Source organism: Leiobunum rupestre, chromosome 7, assembly GCF_980474605.1.
Source record: "Leiobunum rupestre chromosome 7, qqLeiRupe1.1.hap1, whole genome shotgun sequence".
NCBI lineage: Eukaryota > Metazoa > Arthropoda > Arachnida > Opiliones > Sclerosomatidae > Leiobunum > Leiobunum rupestre.
Window position 1 is genome coordinate 18,417,214 of NC_143390.1, and position 27,382 is coordinate 18,444,595.

At 44.7% G+C, this 27,382-nt stretch overlaps 2 protein-coding genes across 3 annotated transcripts; one reads left to right on the forward strand and one right to left on the reverse strand.

The window, feature by feature from the left end:
- Positions 1-2,035: 2,035 nt before the first annotated feature.
- LOC149934967 (uncharacterized) lies at positions 2,036-4,689 on the reverse strand. Its single transcript, XM_090153490.1, has 2 exons — positions 4,360-4,689; positions 2,036-2,266 (listed from the first exon to the last, which is right to left on the reverse strand). Exons 1-2 carry the CDS (start codon positions 4,687-4,689, stop codon positions 2,036-2,038), a joined length of 561 nt encoding a protein of 186 aa, XP_090009616.1.
- Positions 4,690-24,288: 19,599 nt separating this feature from the next.
- LOC149934968 (uncharacterized) lies at positions 24,289-26,181 on the forward strand. Of its 2 annotated transcripts, XM_090154460.1 has the most exons (5): positions 24,289-24,319; positions 24,386-24,464; positions 25,143-25,270; positions 25,337-25,706; positions 25,767-26,181. In XM_090154460.1, exons 3-5 carry the CDS (start codon positions 25,247-25,249, stop codon positions 26,135-26,137), a joined length of 765 nt encoding a protein of 254 aa, XP_090010586.1. In that variant the 5' UTR covers positions 24,289-24,319; positions 24,386-24,464; positions 25,143-25,246; the 3' UTR covers positions 26,138-26,181. The 2 variants fall into 2 exon arrangements, with proteins under 2 accessions (XP_090010586.1, XP_090010585.1); XM_090154459.1 differs by lacking the exon at positions 24,289-24,319 and having other exon boundaries at positions 24,372-24,464.
- Positions 26,182-27,382: the final 1,201 nt, after the last annotated feature.

The following is a 27,382-nucleotide window of genomic DNA, read 5'->3' on the forward strand; positions in this document are numbered from 1 at the left end:
AGTTTTCGGTTTTTTTACGATTTATTGATACCATTTTTTTACGCTGAAATTAATGGTGTATTAATTATTATCCGCAAATATGTAAATAAAAAGTTATCGGTAATTTCACTGGCTGTCCTATAATTCTGCCCCGGAGATAGAGTAGGACACATGAAAACAAACTTTCATTTTGGTCTATACTAATAAAAAAAGAGAAAATGTAGGTGTAGTAGATCTCGGGAAGAGTTTAAATTAAATATTAAACACCATTATACATATTGAAATTATATGTACCTCAATTAATTTCGTTTTCCGCGTATTGAGCACGTGATGCACGTGCCGTTTTTGAACATTTTCTTTATTTTATGTTTTAAACCACAACACCCGAGCCTTTGAACATGTTTAGAAACTAATCTTAAGAACCTTTAGATGTGTTTTCATTGTAAGCGCCAAAAGCATTTAATATGTTTAATCTCTAAACATATTCTATCCAAACACGTTTTAATGATAAATATGAGAAGCAAATAACATGTTAAATTTATAAACGCATGATGTTGCAAAGCTCAACACCACTATCCTCTAAACATGATCGTTTTTAAACATGATAAATATTCTGTTGCATTTTGGTGTTTAAGAAAGTGTTTAGTATCTAAACACCTTTTTTTCTGTGTGGTGAACCACTGTGAGAGACTGGGCAAGAAGCTTGTCATTGGGTGCGATGCCAATGCTCACCACGTTGCATGGGGCAGCAGTGACTCCAACCAACGTGGTGATGACTTAATGGAATATCTGGTTAGTACTAAACTTCATATTCTTAATAAACACAATATACCAACTTTTGTTACAAGTAACAGGAGTGAGGTTATTGACTTAACTCTGTGCACAGAAAATGTATTACACTCTGTGACATAATGACATGGGTCTAATGAACCATCACTTTCGGATCATAGGCAAATGTTTTTCTGTTTTGGTCAAACCTGCCCAGGTAGTTACCGAAATACGCAATCCTAGATCAACTAATTGGCCTAGGTATAGGGAAGACCTTGATCTTCACTTACGGGGATGTGGCTCTAGGCTTTCCTCGATGCTCGAGCTCGAAATGGCTGTTGATCACATGCAACAGTCCATAATCGACTCCTACCACCAAAACTGTCCTGCAAAATCTACCAACCAGCCAAGGTTAGTTCCTTGGTCGAACAATGAGATTGGTAGACTTCGCAAAACTACTCGTAAGCTTTTTAATAGAGCTAAGAGGACGGGTGATTGGTCAGCCTATAAGCAGACCTATCATAAGGCCATCCGAGAAGCCAAACAGGCTTTCTGGAGGGATTTTTGTGAGAGTATCTCTGATATTATCACTACAGCCAAACTAATGAAAATTATGGCACATGACAATAAAAAACATCTAGATACTATTAAGTTGAAGGATGGTAGTTACTCCAGTTCTGGAAAGGAAACACTGACACATATGTTGGAGGTTCACTTTCCAGATTCTAAAGTCACTGACACAGATATTCTTATGATCTTCCTCTTCGGTTCAAAAGAACTAAAAAGGTAGATTGGGATGTGGCAAAACAAGTTGTCACTCACTCCAAGCTTATGTGGGCTATGAAGTCATTAAGCCCTACAAGGCCTCTGGTCCGGATGGGATATCACCCATTTTGTTGCAGGAGGGAATAGATATTCTCTCTCCTGTGTTGTGCAGAATCTACAGATCCTGTATTGCTCTTGGGCACGTACCGAGCTCTTGGAAGCATTCAAAGGTTATCTTTATTTCTAAGCCCGGGGAAACCAGTTATCTCGAGGCTAAGGCATTTAGACCAATCAGTCTAACTTCATTTCTCCTAAAAGTTTTGTAGAAATTAGCTGATAGATATATTAGAGAGGAGGTTCTTAGTGTTACACCCCTCTCGAATGCTCAGTATGCCTATAAAAAGGGCAAATCTACTGAGACTACCCTTCAAGCCACAATTAATTTCCTTGAACGTGCTGCTCTCAGGGGGGTGTTCTTTCACCCCTGCTGTGGTGCCTGGTTGTGGACGAACTCTTGGTGAGGCTAAACAGGGATGGCTGTCGCGGCTTTGGTTATGCTGACGATGTCGCAGTGATAATTACTGGGAAGTTCCCAGGAACCATTTCGACTATGATGAGCAAAGCTCTCATCTCTGTGGAATGCTAGTGTAGGGATGTTGGCCTCACCATCAATCCTGACAAGACGAGCCTGATTCCTTTCACTCGGAGGAAGGTGCAGGACTTGTTCAATGATATTTCTTTCTTTGGGACCATCCTGGTCAAATCAACTGAGGTAAAATACCTCGGTGTTATTCTCGACAGTAATCTAACATGGAAGCCACATCTTGACCTTAGTATCAGGAGGGCAAAAATGTTATTCTGGAGAGTAAGGGGTACCATAAGCAAGTCTTGGGGTCTTAGCCCAAAGGTTGTGTATTGGATCTATACCGTGATAATCAGGCCTATGCTGACGTATGCAGCAGTGTTTTGGTGACCGAGGGTAGTGCTTAAGTCAGTTCAGGCTGAACTACGCACTGTGCAATTACAAGTTGCAATTATGAGTGCCCATCGGTTACTACATAATGGTCGGTGGAGGTCTGCTAGTTGGGAGTGCAGTCACAACAAATTGTTTCGGCAATATTCTGGTCACTTACCGATCTTATTGATGGGTTCTGACAACATGGCTACAAAGATACACTTTGAAAAGCAGTTTAGTGTTAGACTGGTCTGGCGACACAGTGTTTGGAACTAAGGGCGAAATTGTTTGGTTCACGGATGGCTCCAAGACTCACTCAGGGGTGGGTGCTGGAGTTTATTGTCCGACTAAGAAGTTTGGCTTCTCTGAGAGCCTTGGCGTTTTTGCTACGGTTTTTCAGACTGAGATTTCAGCCATCTTCTTCTGTGTAGACTTCTGTCTTAAAAAGATGTATCGGGGCAAGACTATTCAGATTTTCTCGGACAGTCAGGCTGCCCTTAAGGTTCTTAATCAGTTAAGTATTACTTCTAAGCTCGTTCTTAGCTGTTTGGATTTTGATCGTGGGTTCATGGATTCAAAGCAACGACTAGTTTAAACGTTTGAACATTTATTTGGATAAATAACGAGGGGTGAAGGTCTGCCATTATAAACAGATCGTAAAAAAGTGTCGTAATATTTAAAACAGTTAACATAAAAAATAAAGAATGCCAAACGTATAAAAAACTGGTGAGTAGCGCCGCCGCGCGGAGGTTAGCGACGAAAAATTCCGGCCGCCTTGAAAGACTTTCAACCTTCCAGCGGTAGTTACTAGTTGGCACAACTTTCCGATTGCCCTCTGTGGGGTGGCGGAGTGGTTAGCACTTTCGCCTCGCAGCAAGAGGAGCCGGGTTCGATCCCAGCTTGTGGCACTGGGTGAAAACTCGGAATAACTCCTTCTGCGTTGAGTTTGCAAGTTCTCTCCCCACTGGTTTAAGGGGTTTTCCCCCGAGTTCTTCGGTTTCCCCTTCCATAAAAACTTGTATAGGTTAACGGTAATAGTTAGTGTAGGGAGCTGTTGGCTCGATCTCGTGGCATGCAGGGCTTGCCACCACCCTCCTACGCATTGTAACCCGGCCACCTGAATTAAGGGCTTCAAAAGTCGCATGATGACTTAGGCCTAAGGTGGTGCCTTGGGTATTAGCCTAGCTGATTATTATTATTATATTATTATTCCTTGTCTGCCGTTTTCACAGACACCACGCGGACATATCCATCGTCTCCTGGATGAAGCATGAAAACACGGCCCATCCGCCATTTCAACGGTGGCAGATGTTCGTCCTTCAGCAGGATCAGATCACCTACTGTGAGGTTACGCGTAGGAGTGGCACACTCGGGACGCTATTGCAGCTGAGTCTAGTAGGGCGCGCAACCATAGGAAACGCCCATCCGTGTCCCTGACGGGGATCAGCGCCGTCGGAAGGATGACTTGTGTCTCCACTGTGCGTGCAGGTGAGCCAAGCGACCCTTGACGAGAGACGTGGGAGGTGACTGTTGATGCCTTGACTGTCTCGTCTCCTGGCTATCGATGGAGCAGAGTGTTGTGTTTCGAGCTGCAGCGTTTGCAATGGCCGAGCTTACATTCAGGGGTTCGATGATCTGTACGGAGGCAGTTGAAGCACAGCGTATGTTTTTTTGCCAGAGCCTATCGTTCCTCCACCGATGAGTTCAGAAGCGTGGCGCACCTGTAGATAGTATGATCTTCGGAGCAAATAATGCATCTCAGACGGACGGCTCCGTGATGCGAGGACAATTGTTTCCTCTGGTGGCTCACTTCCTTCGATCTTGACGACCCTTGAGAAGGTTGTGAAGTTGCCAAAGCTCTAGCTCGTTGCTCTATGAAGCGTACTTCAGACGCTTGGACCTGCCAAGGATAGCTCCCATTGACGCCGAGACTCCATATCCAGCTTCTCCTTGATGATGTAGACGAGAATTGCGTCCCAATGCTGGACTGGTTCTTGCAGCACCCTGAGGGATCTGGTGCACTCCGCGGTGGTGTCAATTAGCTGACGTAGGGCTATTGACGACTCTTCTTTGATTGTGGGTTGGCTAAAAAGGCGTTTGACCTGAGCGTCAACAATCTCCCTGGCATTGTGAAACCGTTTTGTCAGAATATCCCACGCCTCAACGTAGTTGCCATCCGTGAGCTGTAGTGACTGTATAAGACGGGCAGCGTCCCCGAACATAGCGTTTTTTAAATAATGGAGTTTCTGGGCCCCGGACAGCACGGCATTGTTGTGGACTGTCGCCAGAAACAAATCGTGGAATGGCAGCCATTCTGTGTATCTCCCGCCGAACCTTGGCAGATCGATGGGTGGCAGCCGAACGTCCGATGTGGGTCCAGTTGGTGTAATTATGCTTGCCAACGCAGCTATGATGTTGCTCTTAGCGTTCTATAGTAGGATATCCAACGACTCCAGCCTGTTGACCAGCCCGTCGTATTCCGTCAAATGGCAATTAAAGTCTTCCACCTTGCACTTAGTAAGGATCAGGTCTTGGACTGCCTCTAGGTCGGCAGCCTGCTTCGTAACCTTGTCAAGATATATGCTCAATGCCGCGCCGCTCAAGGGAACGAGCGTCGTCAGGTCGGATGGATTCAGGGCATTAGACTCGATGAGCGTAATCTGGCTTTTGACGACCTTGCGTTTGGTCAGCAGGGCGTCCATACGGAGGCAATCTTTCGGACAGTAGACGCCTTGAAATCCCTGGACTTCTCACGGAAAGAATGCTGGAGACCTCAGGCCTGCTTCGTGACTTCAGGCGATCCGGCTCGACGGACCAAAAATGATCGTGGGTTCATGGATTCAAGGCAACGACTAGTTTAAACGTTTGAACATTTATTTGGATAAAGAACGAGAGTACATACAAATGAGGTGAAGGTCTGCCATTATATTGTGACGCATTCAGAGAACAACCTTTCCCAAGATTCAAGATCGGTGAAAAGCCCGCGTGCTTCGGAGAACGTGGGGAGGATATTAAAGAACGAGCGCTCGAGCGAGGTGGAAAAACGACGGTTAGAGGAGGTTTTGAAAAAAGGGTTTTTAGGTTTAAGTCCGGAGAAGGAAGGAGAAGGTTCAACCGCCGAAATCGCCGCTAAGCAAAAGTATTATTTTCGTCCAAGAATCTTCCGTCCCCGCTACAAGACCTGAACGTCGCGTTTATCTTTTATTATTATTCTAAATTATTACTCAGTCGTGTTCCTTTTCGTTATAAATAAACTTATTATCTTCCTCAACCTTATTGAACGTCGCATTGGTGGAGGCGCCGGGCAATCGTATTCGTCACCTCTTGTTACTATGGCTCAACAAATCTCCCCATTCCGAGGCGATTCGACCGAAGACATCGAGGAATGGTTGTACAGATTCAAAACCATCGCTACATTGAACGGATGGCCTGCCGACAACTGGATTCTGTATTTGTCTCTCAATCTCGAAGGTACAGCCGCTTCCTACTGGAGAAATATCTCGGCTTCTAAACAAGGAATAACCTGGGTCTGGGCTGAAAACAAACTGAAATCAACTTTTGGGAAGACCATTGACGACGCCACAATTGAACAACAATTGTTTAACCGACGCCAAGGAACCAACGAACTTTATGATGTATACTGCGCTGACGTTTTAGCCCTGTGCGACAAACTAAGTCGAGACGTCGCTATGCCAGAGAAGGTCCAAAGACTTATGAATGGCCTACGTCCCGATCTCGTAGAAGACGTGTACAAAATGAAGCCAATTTTATTGGGGGACTTGAAAGAAGCCGTCGCTCTGGTCTTGGCAGCTAAAGACGCAGCCGCCCGTAGTCGATCCGCCGCTAGAAATACAAATTCTCTTGCGCTCCGCCCTGATGCCTCTAATATGATTAAAAATATACCTACCAACTACCGATCTCTACCTTGCCATCAAACGGAGTTGCAACTGTCATCAAAAACCCAACAACAGTGGCAGTTACCCGCAAATCGACTAACCCAGCAGCCACGCCGCGCCGACCAGATGCGTACCCCAGACGGTCGTCCAAACTGTTTTATCTGCAATAACATCGGCCACGTTTCTAGGCATTGTCGAAATCGCCCCTCCTACGCGGTCAATACTGTAACCCCGGACAATCAACAGCAGCCTCAGGAAGACGAATCCCAACTTCCGGGAAACGAGCACCAGCGGTCGTATTAGAGGGTACGGCCGCCGAGGATAATTCATACACCTCTGCCAATGACGCATTACTTAGACGACACTGCGAAATCAATGGCCACGCCGCTACCGCCCTTATTGACCCCGGAGCGGCTATCACAGCTATCAGCACCTCGTTTGTGGAATCTCACCGAATTTGTCTTCAACCGTGCAGTGTCCCTATCAAATCAGCTAGTGGCCACTTAGCGTTTGCGGTAGGAAGAACTGAAATAGTGATCCATCAGGAAGGCAATAAGTCCACGATTTCGGCAATTGTTCTACCAAATCTACCGGCAGATATTCTTTTGGGAATTGACTGGTGTCGACATACAAAACTAGTTCTTAATTTCGGATCCGAACCTACCATACGGTTTCCAAGCACATCGACAGATCCCGACGCTACCACAGCTGAAAATCTACCCATCGTCGCCTTCATCACAATCGCCGAACCCGTCATTATGAAGCCTTGGACCGAAACGCTAGTTCCCATTGTACTATCTCGTAAAGCACCGTTTCGGGATGGTTTACTCACTCCAAGTTCTGAACTACGTTCTAAAACTGGACTTACGGCGCCATATTCTGTTCTATCATCATCGTTCGATTCCGCTCCGATCGCTAATATGTCTTGGGAGGAAAAGGTCATTCATCCGGGAATGAAGTTGGGAACCATTGAACCTCTCTCACTGAGTACCACGATTATCAGTCACATAAACCACCTAGAAGCAGCAACCGAGCCTTCCTGGAAGAACTCCGAAATTTCAACCAACATCACACCTGACCAAAAGACAGAACTTGAAAGTCTTCTACAGGAGTTTGATCACTGCTTTAAGGCAGCAAAGGACCCGCTACGCCGTGCAAAGTTACCGGCGCACACGATTGACACACAAGGCCACCTTCCTGTCCATTTACCTCCTTTCCGTACATCCTTCGCCGAACGCGAAATGATTCAGGAAGAAGTTCGTACAATGCTACGAGACGACGAAATACGTCCATCTTCGAGTCCTTGGTCTTCTCGTGTCGTAATCGTTGCGAAAAAAGATGGGTCACCAAGATTTTGCATAGACTTTCGTCGCTTAAACGCCATAACTAAGCGTGACGTCTATCCCCTCCCTCGCGTGGACGACGCCCTCGATCGCCTACATGGTGCAAAGTTTTTCTCAACTATGGACTTAGCCAAGGGCTACTGGCAACTTCCAATGGCCGAAGACGACAAAGAAAAGACAGCGTTTTGCACCCCAGACGGACTATTTGAATTTAATGCACTACCAATGGGTATTTCGAATGCTGCCGCCACATTTCAACGCGCTATGGATGTTGTACTAGCTGGCCTTAAATGGAACACTAGTCTGGTCTACCTCGATGATATCATAGTTTATTCTTCAACTTTTTCCTCTCATTTGAACCGCCTCCGTGAAGTTCTACATCGCATCAGTGACGCCGGACTATCTCTGAATGCGGAAAAATGCCGTTTCGCCATGAGTACGATTAAATATCTCGGCCATATCATTTCGGAAAATGGAGTTACGTTGGACCCTGTCAAAACTCGCGCAGTGGACGAATTCCCGACGCCGTCCAATCGCACCGAAGTCCAATCTTTCGTTGGCCTATGCTCCTATTACCGACGATTCATAAAAAACTTCGCCAAGCTGGCCCGACCACTCACTGAAATCACAAGTTCTAAAGCCCAATTTATATGGGGCACAGCTCAAGACAAAGCTTTTAAAACGCTCAAATCAAAGTTAACCCAATCTCCAATTCTACGACATTTTGATCCATCGCTACCAACAGAAATTCACCCTGACGCGAGTAACAAAGGCATTGGAGCCGTCCTTTCGCAGCGTAGTAATGGTGAGGAGCGAGTTATCTCCTATGCCAGCCGATCCCTATCAACGCCAGAAATCAATTACAGTACAACCGAAAAGGAGTGTTTAGCTCTGATATGGGCCCTCGGACAATTTCGTCCTTACATCCACGGCAGACATGTTCGGGTTGTCACTGATCATCACTCTCTCTGCTGGCTCCGCAGCCTCAAAGACCCGCATAATCGCCTTGCTCGCTGGTCTTTACAAGAACAAGACCAGGACATGGAAATAGTTCATCGTAGCGGCCGTCGTCATTCGAATGCCGACTGTCTAAGCCGACTTATCAGGAACCCGGCTCCGGACCCCACAAATACAGACGATCCTGATGTTATTGGCGCATTAATCGAATTGCCAGAGATCGTGAAGCTCCAAGAACAAGATCCCGTTTTTGGTCCAATCATAACCTATATCACCCACCCTAGTGCGGCATACACTGTTTCGACGCAACATCAAGCCAAAAAATATACCGTGAATGATGGAATTTTATATCGCAAAGCAAGCAAGCGTCCTCTTCTAGCCATACCAAAGTGCCTTCGAACTGAAGTCCTTCATGCTGGACATGACCATGCTTCAGCGGGTCATTTGGGTTTCTTTAGAACCTTCAAGCGCCTATCCGAACGGTACTTCTGGCCTAAACTTCAACAATCTGTCCAACAGTATGTGCGATCCTGCGCTCTTTGCCAAAGCCGTAAAATGCCCACCTCTGGACTTCAAGGACTTCTACAGTCTATTCCCAGTACTGGCATGCCTTTCACACGTGTTGGTATGGACTTCCTAGGCCCATTTCCGAAGTCTCGCCAGAAGAACACATTTATCTTGGTCTGTACTGATTATCTCACGAAATGGGCGGAAACCAAGGCAGTGCCAGCCGCCACCGCCGAAGAAGCCGCCGCATTCTTCGTGGAACAGGTTGTTTTCCGACACGGCACCCCGAAAGAGCTACTTACCGACCGAGGAACCCAATTCATGGCCGCTATGACCCAAAACATCTTGACGCAAATAGGAACTAAACACATTCGAACGACATCATACCACCCGCAAACTAACGGTTTAACGGAACGGCTCAACAAGACACTGGCGGACATGCTTTCCATGTATGTATCCGAGGATCATTCCGATTGGGATGACGCTTTACCGGGAGTGACTTTTGCCTATAACACGGCCGTCCAGGAATCAACAAGAGCCTCGCCATTTTCCCTCGTTTATGGACGAGACCCATTCTTGCCTATGGATCGAACGTTACCCGTCGCTGAAGATTCCCTGGAAACACTTTACCCAATCGACGAAGCTCGAGAAATAGCACAAGCTAACATCGCAGCAGCCCAAAACCGTCAAACCATACTTCACGACGCTCATCGCCGGGAAGTTAACTTCACCCCAGGCCAGTGGGTCTATGTCAGGAAACCGACTCGAAAACGAGGACGGTCAGAGAAACTACTTCATCAATTCCACGGTCCTTTTGAGATACTTCGTCAAACGGGTCCAGTCAATTTTACAGTACGAGTCAAAAACAGAGGACAACGGTAAACTGAAACTGTCCACATCTCCAAAATGAAACTAGCTTATCGTAGAGAAGACGATAGACCCGAGACGGGTCTTCCGGAGAAGGGGGGTTATGTGACGCATTCAGAGAACAACCTTTCCCAAGATTCAAGATCGGTGAAAAGCCCGCGTGCTTCGGAGAACGTGGGGAGGGTATTAAAGAACGAGCGCTCGAGCGAGGTGGAAAAACGACGGTTAGAGGAGGTTTTGAAAAAAGGGTTTTTAGGTTTAAGTCCGGAGAAGGAAGGAGAAGGTTCAACCGCCGAAATCGCCGCTAAGCAAAAGTATTATTTTCGTCCAAGAATCTTCCGTCCCCGCTACAAGACCTGAACGTCGCGTTTATCTTTTATTATTATTCTAAATTATTACTCAGTCGTGTTCCTTTTCGTTATAAATAAACTTATTATCTTCCTCAACCTTATTGAACGTCGCAATATACAGATCGTTAAAAAAGTGTCGTAATATTTAAAACAGTTAACATAAAAAATAAAGAACGCCAAACGTATAAAAACTGGTGAGTAGCGCCGCCACGCGGAGGTTAGCGACGAAACAGATTTCCTTTCGGAACTGGGCACGCATAATAGGGTTCAACTATATTGGGTGCCTGGTCATAAGGGGCATCATGGCAATGAAATGGCCGACACTCTGGCCAAGGAGGGTGCGGAGGCTAGGTTCTTAGGTGCTGAACCTGCTATTCCAATACCCAATGGCCTGGTTCGCAGCCATGTGCATGGCGCTATGACTGAGAGGCAGGTCAGGCTTTGGCTTGAGACCGAGGGTCAGAGGCAGACCAAGGAGTTTATTCCTGGGCCTTCTATGAATAAAGCAACTGAGTTGCTTTCGCTCTCTAAGAGTAGTATAAGGGTGGTTACGGGCCTACTTTTAAGTCACTGCCAGCTTAATAGACATCTGCAACTGATTGGTATCAGTGAGAGTCCTTTGTGCAGGGCATGCCTTGCAGAGGAGGAAACTTCCTCTCATGTCCTTTGTGTCTGTGATTCTTATGCGGCTCAATCAAAGGTTTGAGTACCTTGGTATGCATAGGTTGGAAACGAGCGATCTTTCCAACATCCCGGCGAGCAAATCCTGCGCTTCGTTTTTAAAACTGGGCTTTTCCATGTTTAAATGGCTGGGGCTGCACAATGGACCTCTGGTTGAAGTGCTAGGTTGGGTCTAACCCAACCACCCAACTTTTACTAATAATAATAATAATACTTCAAATCATATTTAAATCTCAGCGTTGAAAAAAAATGCAAAGATAACGGAAAAGGTTCCTCAAAAGTGGGACTGTTTCGAAAAATTTTCTCCGTAGGATAACATTAGAAGGGTTGTCCCGGCTTTCAGCGCGCCAAGCGGAATTTTCCCACGTAAATCGGCTTTGCCTCATACGGTCGTTAACATGGGAGGAAAGGAAAACAAGATGGAAAGCTTGCCAAAATATACCTCTCCTCGGAAGAATTTGCCCTTGGGTGTATTAACTACTGGACACGGTACCCAATGATTTCGCCATCAAAAGCGTCCCCCAAAAAATTTTATCCCGGTGCTATCCCAACCAGTAGATTATTTTTACCTCTCCGAGGGTACTTTGTACCCTGGAGGGGTTATACAATCACCGTGTCTGTGGGTGGGTGTGTGGGTGTCCTGCGAACGCGTACGCATTTTCGGGGCAAAGTGTAATCACTGCGTACGCTTTGTGTTGAAATCACCGCGTTCGCAGTTGCTAGGGCTCTTTGCGTTCGCAGTTGCTAGGAGTTAGGGAGCGAAGTCTAACGGATGGCAATACCACCGTGTAACGGTGAGCGTTAACGGATTAGTTTGCGGATGGGTTTGGTTTCGATGTTGTTTTGTCGTTAACGCTCACCGTCGTGACTCAGTTTGATTGGGTACTTAGTTATGGTAATGTTTATGCGTAGGTTGTGAATGTTGAGTTCGTGTTATGACGGTTGTGGGTGTTGAGTTTGTTGTGTTTGTGTTATGATGGTTGTGGATGTTGAGTTCGTGTTATCACGGTTGTGGGTGTTGAGTTTGTGGTGTTTGTGTTATGATGGTTGTGGATGTTGAGTCTGTTGTGTTGGTACGGGCGTTTTATCTCAAATTTCTTCTTATTGACTTTGGGACGGACCGAGTGCTGAGTGTTATGCAACCTCTCAACGTCCAATGGCAGGGTTTCCACCAATTGTACACGGTATTCATCTTAGTATCAATTTGCTATTAATTAGCGCCGGCCGGGAATCGAACCCGGGTCTGGCTTGTGCAAGAGATTTACTTTTTTTTTTTCAATTTATTAAAACACAAAGTAAAGTATGTACAAGTTATAAAAAGTTATTTTTTCCCTTCAAACCCATGTACTACTAGAATGTGCGGTCTAATCCATAATTATAGGCATATTGTTTTTTAGAATATTAAATCAAAAAGGTGGTACACAACTTTATCAGACGTCCCGTCTGATAAAGTTGATAATTTTTTTTGTTTATATCGACACTCACGTCGCAGAATAGCTTTTAATTTTTTAAAGGCGACTTACTGATTAAACAGGTCGCCATTTAGACTTAAATTACATCGGGTTTTCCAAATTTCACGTTTTACAACGGAACATAAATAATTAACAACTAACCAAAACATTTTAGGCTTAAGCGACTTCGTTGGATAAACTCCAAAAATTATAAATATTTCTAACAACGACTTTTCTTTACCAAAACTGCTAATTGACAAATCAAACAATTCGTAAAATAACCATCGCCACCACTGCTGAGTGACTATACAGTTTAAATATAAATGTTCAACTGTCTCTGGGTTGTCCCCACAAAATAAGCACTCGGTGGTTTGAACAACGTTGGCGTGAATAAGACGGGAACGGACCGGAAATGCCTGGTGAACAACACGCAAATTAATGGCAGACAATTGGGGGCCAAGAAACCCAGACCGCAATAGAGACCAACGAGCAGCCAACAACGGACCACCAAAATATTGACGCCAACGTTCTTCCCCATTAGATTCCACATCAAATTTAAGCGTGAGACTAATATAAACGAGCTTAACAGAACTACTTGATACTTTTTCACCTGGTGCAGTCAGAATTGGGTAACTACAATCAGGACTTTTTACATCAACTTCGGCGCTACGCGTTGTTATGGAATTGTGCCACGAAACCGGCATCGTACGCTTTATCTCATTGAACAAAATTGATATGCGGTGCCGCGATAATGTACTTGAAATATCAGCAATGTTGTCAACAATGGCCTGCAGTGGAAGAAAGCCCGGCACAAATTCATACGAAATATCACGGACGCGACACATTCCCGCGCGACAAAAAATGTTACGCTCCAATCGACCGAACGACGGTAGCGAGACCCGAGGATTAAGGAAAATAGGTTCGTCCATAAAGTTTCTGAGCGCCGGGAAGGACCAGACGTTGACGGCACAGTTCTCCTTCCAAGACAGAAGCAAGGATTGGTATCGAGGCGGAAGACCTATAGCGTAGTTCCCCGTGACAGTGAGACGTAGAACTTGTAGCCCGACTTTTGTACCGCCACCGTAATAGTCAAGAATCTCGGAGGAAAGATATTGCGCGTAAGTCGGCGAGGCATCCGAAAACCACGAGAGGGCCTCGTGGACCCGAAACGCCCGTTCTTTTGTGACGATGTCGACAAGACCGAAACCGCCCGTCTGCCGAGTTCTGACCAGAGTGTTGTAAGCGACGTGGTGCGGGCCGGAACCCCAGAAAAAGTCCATCACCGATGTGCGAAACTTGGCAACCCAGGACGGAGCAATAACTAGAGTTTTCAATCCATGCCAAAGCAAAGAAGCCGCGAGTGTATTAACCACGAGTACCTTACCAAGAAGCGACAAAGAACGACCCTTCCAAGTTCGTAAAACTCCGCCAAATTTGCGTAACCGTTCATCCCATTGCAACGAAGAGATCGTAGCGACATCGTACCCAATATAAACACTGATAATCTTTAAAGGAGCACTAGTAATTTCGATGCCACATTCCGAGACAGCGACACGACCATGAGAGCAACCGAGCCACTTGCCGCGACATTTAGCCGGATTGATTAGAGCTCCCGAGGCCTCGCCGAATTCCCGGAAAACCGAAATGACCCACGACACGGCTGAAACCGAAGATGTAAGAATCGTTGTGTCGTCCATGTGTTGAAAGAGCTTCGGCAGCGGACAAGAATTCACGAGTATTATTGGCGGTATTTTTCCATGACCGTTAATTGCCACAAACAAGGGCTCCGTGGAAAGTATATACAACAGGGGACTAAGCGGACATCCCTGACGAACCGACCGACCTAGCGTGAATATGTCCGTCAAATATCCATTTACCTTGACGCAAGCCTTAGATCCAACAATGAACGCTTGCAACCAGCGACAGAAACGGGGTCCGAAACCCATTGCAGCAAGGAGGCCGAAAAGATAGTTCCACGATACTCGATCAAAGGCTTTCATAAGGTCAATTTGGAGCAAGATGCCTTCCTCCTGGCGTAATTTCAATAATTCGATCACGTCAGAAAAAGTCCTAGTCGAGGTCGAAATATCTCTTCCACGAACGGCTCCCGTTTGAGTGGGGGAAATAATCAACGGTAAGAGACGACTTAGGCGGGCGGCGAATATCTTAGAGAGAAGCTTGTAATCAACGTTCAAAAGAGTAATTGGTCGCCAGTTCGTCAGCAGTGACATGTTGTCAGAATTTATAGCCCGGTGTACCGGTAAGAAAAGAACCACACCACCGGAGGCCTATCATCAGAATGCCCTACGCCAGCGTCCACAAGCCCGGACAGGTGACAAAACCAGCATGGGTAGCAGAACCACACTACTGATGGTCGCACCCTCGACGCAAGCCGCTCAACCCAGCAGAAGGTGCAACAATGGGACGACCAGCCCGCCACTTCGCACACAGCAGTGGGATAGAGAACGGATGCTCTAGCAACTCCGGCCGACACCCCACCTACAAAGGCAGGGAGCCAAGCCCTTTGGAGAGAGCTCCTAAAGGGGAACGGTGGGCACACAGCAGCCCGCATAACCTGGCACAGCTGGCACCGGAGATCCCGGTGGGAGCCCAAAAGGCCGGGAGATGGGTCCGCCATGCCCTCATACGGAGGCCCGCAGCCCCACAGCAGGCTACTCAATCCGCCGAGGCGGCCAGTTTGCCCGGCCCCTCTCCATTAGCCTGGGCCGAAGCCCCGTATCCAGCCCACACCTGACCGAAGTCGGAGGTTGGAGATAGGACCCTTTGGACGGAGCTAACATCTCCCAGTGCGCCACCGCCCTTACGGGTTACAAGAGCCAGACCCCGACTCCCCGGTACAGCCGCCAGTTATTGCACACTCCGACCCCTTGAAGGCCCGTCAGCAGTGACAAATCCCCAGTTTTGGGCAATAAAATAACTAGACCAATTTTCATACTTCCAGGGAGTATTCCAGTGTCGTCAATTATTGACACCAGCCGGAGAAATTCGTCCTTAATTAGAGGTAAGAAAAATATCCAAAATTCAACGGTAAGTCCATCAAGTCCAGGACTTTTGTTCTTTTTCATGCGATGCAGTGCGTCTACTATGGCAGCCCAGGAAACGGGCAGATCAAGCTCGTCTTTATCAGCGGCTATCACACGATTGCGGACCAGTCCTGTAAAGGAATCGGTCGCCGCAGGAGACAAATCTTCAGCGGCATATAAAGTACGGTAGAAATCAAAGATTTCCTGGCGCATTTCGTGGCCATCGCGTAATTGGTAACCGGACGAAGAAGTTAATGTACCAATAGCTTTGACAGTCTGGCGGTATTTTTCTAGGCGAAGAAAATAACTAGTAGGCTGGCTTCTCACCTACGTCCCGATATTCAGTCTTCGAGCGAAGAATTTGTCCTCGAAGAACTTCCAAGTCCAATTCCAGCAATGCGTTACGAGCAGCCAATAGCTCAGGAAGAATGGTGTTGTTTGACGGATACTGACCTTCAAGGGTAGCGATATTCGGTAGAAGAGCGGTGCGATGAATTCGGCGTTGCAGAGCGCGGTATTTCGCGTAAAACATTGAATAGTCCGTAACCGTGACTTTCAAGTTTTCATACCAAAGAAAGATATCGTCCCGCCATTCCAACGAATGCCGACTGCGGTCAACAATTCGTTGAATCGCGGTACAAAAACGTTCCTCTTCGAGAAGCGCGGCGTTAAATGACCAAACTCCTGGACCTCTCTGAACGCCGCTCAGGTCAAACACGAAAGACACGGCTTTGTGGTCCGAAAATGGCACCGGCGAGATGGTGCACCGAGAAATATTATGAAGGTCTGGTGGACGAACAAAAACGTAGTCAATACGCGACATGACATAATTACCGTAGACGAAACCAGAACGAGTGGGTGAAAAATGATCTTTATGGGTAGCCCTCCAAGGGTCTCGCAAATTAAGCTCCGAAGTCCAGAGCTTTAGAGGCGAAGGCCGAAGAGTGTGACGCGAATCGGCAAAAGGACGCCGATCGAGCCGAAAATCTAAGACATCATTAAAATCGCCAACGATAATCGGACGGTGCAGATTAATACACCACTGAGAAACAGAGGACATAAACCCGGCACGCGACGGAGCATCATTGGGTGCGTAAATATTCAAAAAATCAACAGCGAAATCGTCAATGTCAGCGGAAACAAGAAGAAAACGACCATAGCCACTCCGGAAAACCCGACGCGGGATGACCTCGAGACCTGCGCGAAAACAAATGGCGACACCGCGAAACGTTGTGTCAGGGTCATTGTCAATAAAAACGCGGCCGCGATAGAAATCTTTAAAACGGCTTACGTGAAAACCAGTCCAATGAGTTTCCTGTAAAAATACAATATCATAGTCCTTTATCAAAGTTACAAGTTCCAGCATCTTATCGTCATTCCGAAGTCCGTTAACATTAAGCGAGATGGTTCGAAGAGTCATCAGTTAGAGACAAGTGAGACTTTTCCCCCGTAGACCGTGATAATAGAGCGTCGCCGGGTTCAGGTGGAATAGGCCGGTCCAAAAGCACGGAGTCCAGTTTCTTTCGTGGTGGTTCCAAACCATCCGACTCAGAGTGACCAGATGAAAGCGTGTGTTTATTTCCCATAACAACTGAAACCTGACCTTTGGGGGTCTCTACTCCATCTATAACAGCAACCGTAACATCCATTGGATCATTAGCACCGACAGGAGGAAGACCTGCCGACGCTGCTGATTCATCGCCAGTCTTATCTTTCTTGTTTGGGCAAACGCGAGCAATGGGGCCTTGGCGCTTACATTTGTAACAAACGAACTCAGGGCAAGAAATGTAGAGGTGGTCAGAGGAGAGGCAGCCATTACAAACCTTGGTTTGCAGATCATGACGGACTTTATAAAATCGCTCCCGTCCGAGCATATCCTTCAACTTCAACACATAAGGTAGGGAATTGACTCCCTCCGGCAATGTAACCCGTATAGATCTAGTACCAAAGTAAACCCCATCTCTTCTACGCCATAAAATTTCGCCTTTTAATTCGCACTTAAGCGAATGGAGCTTCTCCTTAATTGCGTCATCCGCCACAAATTCAGGTAAATCCAAAAGACTTACGACGACTGTTTTGTTCGACACTCCAGACACGCCATAGCGCTGACCATTCAAATCCACACCAGCATCAGCGCAAATCCTAGCGTCCTCTTCCCGAAAAAATGTGACGAAAAAGCCCCCATCGGCCGGAACTACAGACGAAACGGCGTTAGGCCCGAAATCAACTTTCAACGTTTCGAGAACTTGAAGCTTCGAAAATACTTTTTCATCGCAGTCCAAAAAGGTAGACCGCTTTAAAACATCCATCCCAGTACCTCAAAAAAGAGAGAACCAGGAGGAAACACGAGTAACTATAACTACTAACCAATTCAAGATAATTAACAAAACTACTAGAAAAAAACTGCACTGAAAATGCAGCTAAGGCTTAGCTAGAGAAACACAGAGAGCAAAACAAGAACGAAGCGCACTCTCCAAAATCTCAAGCCGAACTGTGTTATGATGGTTGTGGATGTTGAGTTCGTGTTATGACGGTTGTGGGTGTTTAGTTTGTGGTGTTTGTGTTATGATGGTTGTGGATGTTGAGTCTGTTGTGTTGGTACGGGCGTTTTATCTCAAATTTCTTCTTATGGACTTTGGGACGGACCGAGGCTGAGTGTTATGAAACCTCTCAACGTCCAATGGCAGGGTTTCCACCAATTGTACACGGTATTCGTCTTAGTATCAATTTGCGATTAATTAGCGCCGGCCGGGAATCGAACCCGGGTCTGCCTTGTGCAAGAGATTTACTCTAACCACTCAGCCACCAACGCTTGTTAAGTTACGGTGTTTTTCTAAAAAACAGCTTTGGCGAATGTCCTTTACAAAGTTATAACATTAGGTACTGTAATTTATTCTACATCATTTTAAATATTTATAAATTATATTAATCTTATATTTAATTAAATATTTATAAATTATATTAATCTTATATTTAATTAAATATTAATAAATTATATCAATCTTATATTTAATTAAATATTTATAAATTATACTTATATTATATTTAATTAAATATCTGAGTATTTTAATTTATTTGATCGTGTTCAGGAATTGAACTCGGGTCGCATCGTTACAATGCAGATAGTTTACCGCCGAGCCATTGACTTCCTTTAGGAAAATTAAAAGTAAAGAAACCATTATGATAAGGCGGGTTTTTTACCTTTTAATAACGCTTAGAAAAAGGATAAAGCTGGTTTCTCACTCGACCGAAAATATGACGGAAAGACGATAATAAACGCCGAGCTGAAAATTGATTCCCATTACATTTACCGCTAACGTTCAACTTTCCGCGGCTAATTTTCCGTTGAGTGTGAAACCAGCTTAATGATTCAAAACTCCCGCGGAAACTATATAAAAGTAATAATATAGCGCCACCGAGTGGAGAACTATCAATCAAACCGGGTAAAAAATATAATCTCTTCAATTTTTCGAACTTTAGTCAAATCTCGAGGGGTCAAAAAACAACATGAAATAAAGGTATATAAGGCCGTTGCCGTCAATTTAGAAGATTAAGTCTGTCTTAGTTCTTGGCTGTCAGACGAACTACTACAGGACGGGGTATTTACAAGAAGCAAAAACCTTACCATCAACAAAGCACAGAGAGCCACTTGACTAACCGAAAGCTCTTAAAGCAATAAACGTTAAATTATCGCCTTTGCATTAACACAACTATATATAGGTCGATAATAAAACCCGTAAATAAATAACACAAAACTAAAAAAGTGGACCACCCACAGGGTCTACCCTTTAACCCTCTTATCTCGGCTGACTGCGCTAAAACCAGATTTCACCTTTAAAATTTCATACGTAAACAATTTTGATTTTAAAAACCATTAATATACTCTTCCGCTAAGCTGAGTTTATAATTTTCAAAGAAGCGTAACATCTATCGGTGGTTCTGTGGTAGAACATTCGCCTGTCATGCAGGAGGGCTCGGGTTCGAAACCTGGGCGGCGCTTGCGTTTTTAATCAACAGAGAATACGCTACATTAGAATTACTTCGATGCAATAATTTAAATGGAACACGGAATTTCGTACTATTTAATAAAAACCGAAATTTAATACTCTGTTAATTTGTAATAAACGCTTCCGATAAAGCTGAAGGTCTAATTTTCGATGAAGCGTAGTAAGTGTCGGTGGTTCTGTTGTAGAACGTCCGCCTGTCAAACAGAAGGTCTCGGGTTCAAATCCCGCCTGATGCGATCGCAAATTGATACTAAGACGAATACCGTAAACAATTAGTGGAAACCCTGCCATTTAGACGTTGAGACGTTTATCATAACCATCAGCACTCGGTCCGTCCCAAAAGTCAATAAGAAGAAGTTAGAGAGAAAACGCCCATACATACAAAATGTAAACACTACACACTGAACACCCACAACCGCCACATCACTCAACATTCCCACATTACGCACATACATTACAATAACGTAATTTCCAATGAAACTGAGTTGAAACCCTCACGACGGTAGGCGTTAACGAAACAAGTTGGCAAGCCAATATATACCTCTCCTCGGAAGAGTTTTTATTTTCAGTGAAGCGGAACTGTATCCGTGGTTCTGCGGTAGAACGCTCACCTATCATTCAAGAAGGCTCGGGTTCGAATCCCGGCCGATTAAAATATTATACTACACCCAATGACAAAAAGGGGGCGCTTTTGGAAAAACCTTTTCCCTGATTCTAAGAAACTGCGTACGCAGTGATTACTCTTTGCCTCGAAAATGCGAACGCGTTCGCAGGCCTAACAGACAGACAGACCCACCCACCCACAGACAGACAGACAGACAGACACGGTGGTTGTATAACCCCTCCTAGGGTACAAAGTCCCCTCGGAGAGGTAAAAACAACCATACCAAACCTCGCCAACCGCAAAATACTCCGTTAACGCTCACCGTCAAACGGTGGTTTTGCCTCCCTTTAAACTGCAAACACGGTTTTTCGACTTTGCCCCGGTAACGCGTTTTGGACTTTTCCCCGGTAACGCGTTCGCAGCCCACAGACAGACAGACAGACACACACACAGACCTACACGGTGATTGTAATACCCCTCCTGGCGAGACATGGGCAAAATCACGAGTGATTTCGAAGGATGTACTCTCACTTTTAAGTGAGAGTGGTGGAAAAATATCAGCCCGCTTCCGCTCAAGAGTGATATCGGTCAAAAAACGTCTAGTTCACTCCAACTCAATAGTGATAGTGTCCAAAATAATTCCAGCCCACTCCCGCTCAAGATCAGAGTGTTGAAAAACAGTCTAGTTCACTCCCACTCGGGAACGAGAGTGGCGGAAAGTATTTCTAGTCCCCACGCGCTCAAGAGCGAGAGTGGAAAAGTGGAAAACAATTGTTTATCCCTTTTTCACTCTTTCTCCATCCGCCGATAGTTCACTCGGCGATAGTGAAATATTTCAATTGTCGTCACCTGCACTTTCTTTCTGGGCGGTAATTTGAAATGTTCGGCAAAATTTTCTAATTTTGTATAAAAACTGATATTTTAAGCGAAAGGCACTAAGGTCTAGTTTAAGAGTTATAGTTACAATTTTTAGCCATGGTGATGCTATTCAGTGGACCACTTTCTAAGTCACGACTGAAAAGGGTATTTTAAGATGACATTTTATTGGGAAATAGTGGATCGGTATCATTAATTTTACGTATGTAGTTGGTCGTGGTATTGCAGATGCTGTTCAACAAATTTACCGTGAAAGGTATTCCAACAGGAATATCTCGAACCCACGAATTTTCCCAAATGCCCATCGACGATTACCCGAGACGCAGGTAAGATTTGGTAAAAACGCTACTGTAGTAATTGCCATTTACTAAAGATACATCTGATTTATTAACCGGTAGCCAATGGCGACATAGGTTGGCCAAGGGTTATTTGAAATTCTAAGATGGAAACACGATGGATTAAAACGACTGCTATTTTTTGGGAAGAAGTCACATTGTTGCATTTATTAAGGACTCAGATTTAAGATGGTAAGAATACAAGTTTATTACAACTTAGTCGATGTGGTTACAAGTTTGAAAGAGACAGCACAACTATATTGAAGTGAAGTGAGAGTGCCTTATATACGTTAAATTATCGGCATAAACCACCAAAAAATAGTCCCTTAAATTAAGCGTGACGTAAAAAGATTCTTTGTTGATTTAAAGCGTAAACACATTTTCCAGAGAAAGTGTTGGTGACACTCGCAACCAACACGAAAATCGTCAAGCGTCGTTTACCAGTGGTTAGCAGAAGATATTTTCCTTTAACTGGTGAGCTGGAGTAGTTAAAGGCGTTTTGATTGGTCCGTAAATGTTTCTGCCAAGACTCAATGGGACGCCGTACATCGTTTCTCCGCGTGATCCCTTACCAGACCTTCTTGATGATGTCCCGTCAGTAATTTTACGACAAATCTGGTTTCAGCATTACTGTGCCCCGGCGCACTTTTCCTGGCGGGTTCGTGGGTTACTCAACGAAAAAGTTCCACGGAGATGGATTGGTAGTGCGGGGTCCAGTCACCTGGTCTGCAAGATAACCGAATCAAAGCGCCCTAGACTTTTACTTGTGGGCGTTGATGAAAGATCGTATCTACGAAACTTCAGGTGTAGGACGAATGTTGTTCGTAGCGACGTTGATTCTTACCACTAAAACTACCACTAGGACGTACGCTTTTTGGCCTCTTCTAAGAATTGGATAACGACATTTTAAGCATTTGTTATAAACAAATAAAAACATTTTTGCACACAAAAATGTTTTGCTTCTTACTTTTGTAAAGACAGGCTGACGCGGTTCGGTTCGGTTCCGGTTAAGTACATAATAGAAGTGGGAGCCCGCGGTCAAGAGTCAAATTATCGGATAGTAACAATCGTAACCTTATTTTCCAAACCACGTAAATTCCAATTTCGGTTCGGTTCTGGTTCTAAATGACAACAATCTGTACAGTACCAGTTTACTCCTGCCCTTAAAATTGACTTTCCTATCTGAGTTCTTAGGCTATCGTACGTTAGGTGTTTAAAAATATCTAGCGTTTGTACATTAGTCGCTGAGTATCGGGATGAAGACAATATAAAATTATAAATATTTACTCAACCCTTACATTTTCTGTACTGAATTTTGATACATCCTGTATACAGATTTTCGGCCATACTGAACCAACTTACCAAGGTGACTTTATTTACTTTTTTAATGTAGGCAAAATTACGATTAGGTTTAGGACAATTAAACAAAATGACAAGTTGGTGACGTACCACCTTCTGCGCGCCCTAAAAAATATTAGACCATCTAGCGGACTCCCAATAAGGGGGGGGGGTTCTTTGTTGGGGGTCGTATTTTGCAATATAAAGGGAAGGTAACGAAGAATTGTTCCCAGTTTCTTGTTAGTTTTACTGCGTTTTCCTATTTTCTTAGTTCGTACAACGTTTTTGGTCGAGTTTCCGGAACTATTGTGCTTCAGAAGACACGAATATGTAATTATTTCAATTTTATCCGGGTATTTATTTTCTTGGTTAGATTAGACAAGGGACAGATTTCATGACCTTATACAGTTTTTTTGGTCGTTTTAGTTCTGATTAATTTACTTCGGATAAATTACGGTTTGGGTATTGGTTTTTCTAATTGGTTCGGAAAATTAATTCCCCGCGTTTAACGGGCGCTTTTTCGGGTGGTAAGAATTATTTCTTAATTACATATAGGAAGAAATGAAGCTCTTCGGCTTCCAACGTTGTACACGCCACTGTAGACGACATGTTGTGCATAGGTACTTTACTTATGTGGGGCGTAGTAATAGGAAAGACAAAACTCTTTCAATGTATGGGTGTTGTAACATATGCAAAAAAAAACTTACCAGGCCTCCAACGGCTCCACCTCTAATTGGAAACGGCATCTTGAGGTTGGCATATTTATACTCTTATTTATTTAAATTGCATTTTTTAAAAGAAATTCCTTCGTATACTGTCGTTTACCATAGGATATACATAACATTTCGCTGACGCCTCTAGTAGCGGATGAAATATCAAAATTTCAAATATTTCCAGAACCTTTTTCAACTACGAAGAAGCTAGCCTCCAAACACCCCCAGCAGCTTCTATTCCGACGAGCCCTGGTTAATATGGTAGCCACCACCAATATATCGTTCAGTGCAGTTGAGAGCGAAGGATTTCGCACTGCGATTTCCGTTGCTAATCCAGCGCTGACCGTGTATTCGCGGCGCCATTTAACCAGGGATTTGGATTTCATCGCCGAGGAAGAACTAACCCCGAGACTTAAAGTTAGACTTCAACATAGAAAAATGTTACAAGATGTTGCGAGAAATCTTGGCCAAATGTAACATAGAGCCGTCCCGGGTTTAACTTAATTTCTTAATCTAGGTTTCATGCGTTGGCGCGGACAACGCGGCCAATATTTCGAAGGCTTTGAGCTTGGCTGCGATGATTCCGAAGGCAAAGAGGTCGAGTACCGATAGCCAGGTTTCAGAAGTTGACCTGGATGGTTCTTTTTCGACGTGTCAGTCGTCAGAGGACGAGGCGCAAACGGAAAGTGTAGCCGAAGAAAGCGACGTCACGCTAGACGAAGGTTCGTTATATTATCTGTGGAACGTAAGAAGCAGGCTTTATTTTGTACTTCAATCGGGTTTTCAGCTTGGAATCCTATGACGCAAATAAAAATTCCAGACGAAGACGGTTCCTCGTCCAATTTAGGATGAGCCGATGTAATATCTTTCGGTGTAGACGATCGTAAGTTAGATATTGAGATACCTGCCTGCTGGAAGCGGAAAACAATGTATGGCCCATTCCCTACAGATTGTAGTGAACCGTGCCATAGACGCTCCAGAAAGTGAACGGGCAAAAAACGTCCTTAAAAAAGTCAACTCCTGGTTAGGTTTTCTGCAGAGTGTCAGAATTTATAGCCCGGTGTACCTAGTAACAGAAACCATACCACCGGAGGCCTATCATCATAGTGCCCTACGCCAGCGTCCACCTAGCCCGGACAGGTGACAAGTCCAGCATGGGTAGCAGAACCCTACTACTGATGGTTTCACCTTTGACGCAAGCCACTCAACCCAGCAGAAGGTGCAGCAATGGGTGGACCAATCCCCACTTTGCACATGCAGTGGGATTTAGAATTGATGCTATAGCAACTCCAGCCGACACCCTACCTACGAAGGTAAGGAGCCAAACCCTTTGGAGAGAGCTCCTAAAGGGGAACGACGAGCACACAGCAGCCCAAGTAACCCGGCACAGCTGGCACCGGAGATCCCGGTGGGCCCTAAAAGGCCGAGAAACAGGACCGCCGTGCCCGCATATGGAGGCCCGCCACCCCACAGCAGGCTACCCAATCCGCCGAGGCGGCCAGTTTGCCTGGACCCTCTCCGTTAGCCTGAACCGAAGTTCAGTATCCAGCCCAAACCTGACCGAAGTCGGAGGGGGAGATAGGACCATTTGATCAGAGCTAACATCTCCCAGTGCACCACCGCCCTTATGGGTTACAAGAGCCAGACCCCGACTCCCCGGTAAAGCCACCAGTTATTGCACACTCTAACCCATTTAGGGCCGTTAGCTTTTCTGCAGCGGTCAACAAAGTGGTCCGAGGCATTCCGCGATATTTCCCCGAATGGCCAAGATATCAAATCAATTGGCGGGATTAGGTGGAACGACACGTATATGGCCCTCGAACGCCTTGTTGAGGTATTAAACGGATTTTTCTTATTAAATTGCTTAACTTCACTTTATTTAATCGGCGAATTCTTCCAGCCTGACATGTTGAAATCTTTAGCCACGACGATCATGTCAGCCCAGTATGAGAAAGTCGCCACCGACTTGTCCTTACCGGATGACAACGACCTCCATATGCTGAAAGAGCTGCTGATGCTTTTAAAACCGTTTAAGGAGGCAACAGATATTTTTCAAGCTAAAGGGCCGGTGGCCAACTTGGTCATTGGCGAGCTTGTTAAGATCCATCGGCAACTACTCAACGCTAAGATACCGGTGTTTAAGTCATTTAGAAAAGAGTTGCTTTGCCGGTTGAGGTTGCGATTCGAAATGGAAATTATCGACGAAGACTATGTTGTGGCGGCGTTATTGGACCCAAGACAAAAGCTCTTTCTCTTCGAGTTCTTCTCTGGTATGTAGGGCTATTTTTACGTCAACCAATTAGCTCTAATTTAGCATTTATTAAACGTAGGTAACCCCAGTTTCCAAATCTTCGATAAGGAGAAAGCGAAAGCTACGCTGAAGAAGTACCTCGCGGTTTTGATTGAATCGGACCAAACGCAGCCACCAATTCCCAAGAAAGCGAAGCGCGTAGTTCCAGCCGAGGTTCTTTTTAGATTAACCGTTTGTAGGGACGTAGCCGAGAATGAAGATATTGTTAAGGAACTACCATCCATCCAAGACGTCGACCGGGAGATTGAAGTTTATTTTTCCGAGAAAAACGAAAACGCAAAAACAAAGCCGTCGGAGTACTGGAAGATGTTTCAGAAGAGATTTACTCTTCTCAGTACTCTAGCTCAAAGAGTTCTCTCTATACCCGTCTATACCCGCGTGTACTGCTGATGTAGAGCGAATATTTTCCGTAGCCGGTGCCATATACAGCTACAGGCGATGCCGCATCACTCTCCCTCGTATAGCGACCTTACTTATGTACCAGGAGTATAAACATATCCATTAACAAACTTCCGTAAGTAATAATAACTATTTGTAAGGACAGTTATCATTAATTATCATTTTTTATATTATAAATTACAAAAACAACTGTTGCGCCTTTCTCGGCCTCTAATTTGAGCTTTTTTTGCTAATGTCACTACCGGGAGCCAAGTCTTCCAAAGGCGACTGAAAATTTGCTGGAGATCGTAGACCATTATTTTCAATGAAATTCACCAACTTATTATTTAATTTACGTAATAAAAATATTTAACGTATAACTGTATCTTTAGTTTAATTTGCCATATTTAAAACCAACTTTAGTTAATTTTAAATAATAGATTCCCAAGATTTCTAAGTGCTCAAGTTTAGTGCTAAGTTAGATTAAAATGTGAATTTCACCTAATTACTTTATTTTAATGGAAACCCGCGAAAGAAAGTAAACCTCCATGTACTACAATAATTTAATTTGCCATTATAATTAGAACCATAAATGTATTTAAATTGATTTGTGTTTCTACCTAAGTGCTAAATAAATTGAAATTGAAATTTTTACTATTTTAATGTCTATGTAGTTTTTGAAATATCTGAACTAATTAACATACCTCCAAAATACGTTTTAATAAACATTCTGGCATCTAGGAGCAACAAACACAACACCCCACACAAGGAGAACGCAACCCGTCAAAAGTCGTGGATTTTCTTGTGTACGTTTTTCATTGGCTAGACGCTTTAGCGCCTGCTGCCGTCCGAGGGGGAAAATTCGGAAATTGTCTTCCCCCCCCCGCCCGTAAAACGTTCAGCGTAAAGGCTCGTGACGCTCGTCCAATGAAATTCGTACACAACCCTTCGTTGGCGTGTTTAAAGGCTAGCTGCGTCTTCCTTATGTTTGTTGCTCCTAGCTGGCATCAATAAAAAAAATTAAGAAGAATCACATTTGAAATATTTAACTCGAATTTCCCGCCTTTATTGAAAACTACCAAAATCGGAAAGAGTTAAAATGTTGACCTAGACTATTTCCACTCTTTCCCAAAGAGCTCGCTTGGTGAGTGACCAAAAGTGAAAAATATCACTATTACGAGTGGAGCTTGTCCTACAGAAAATAAAAACCTCCATTCTTACGAGTGGAACTGTTCTTCAAAAAACGAATAAAAACAA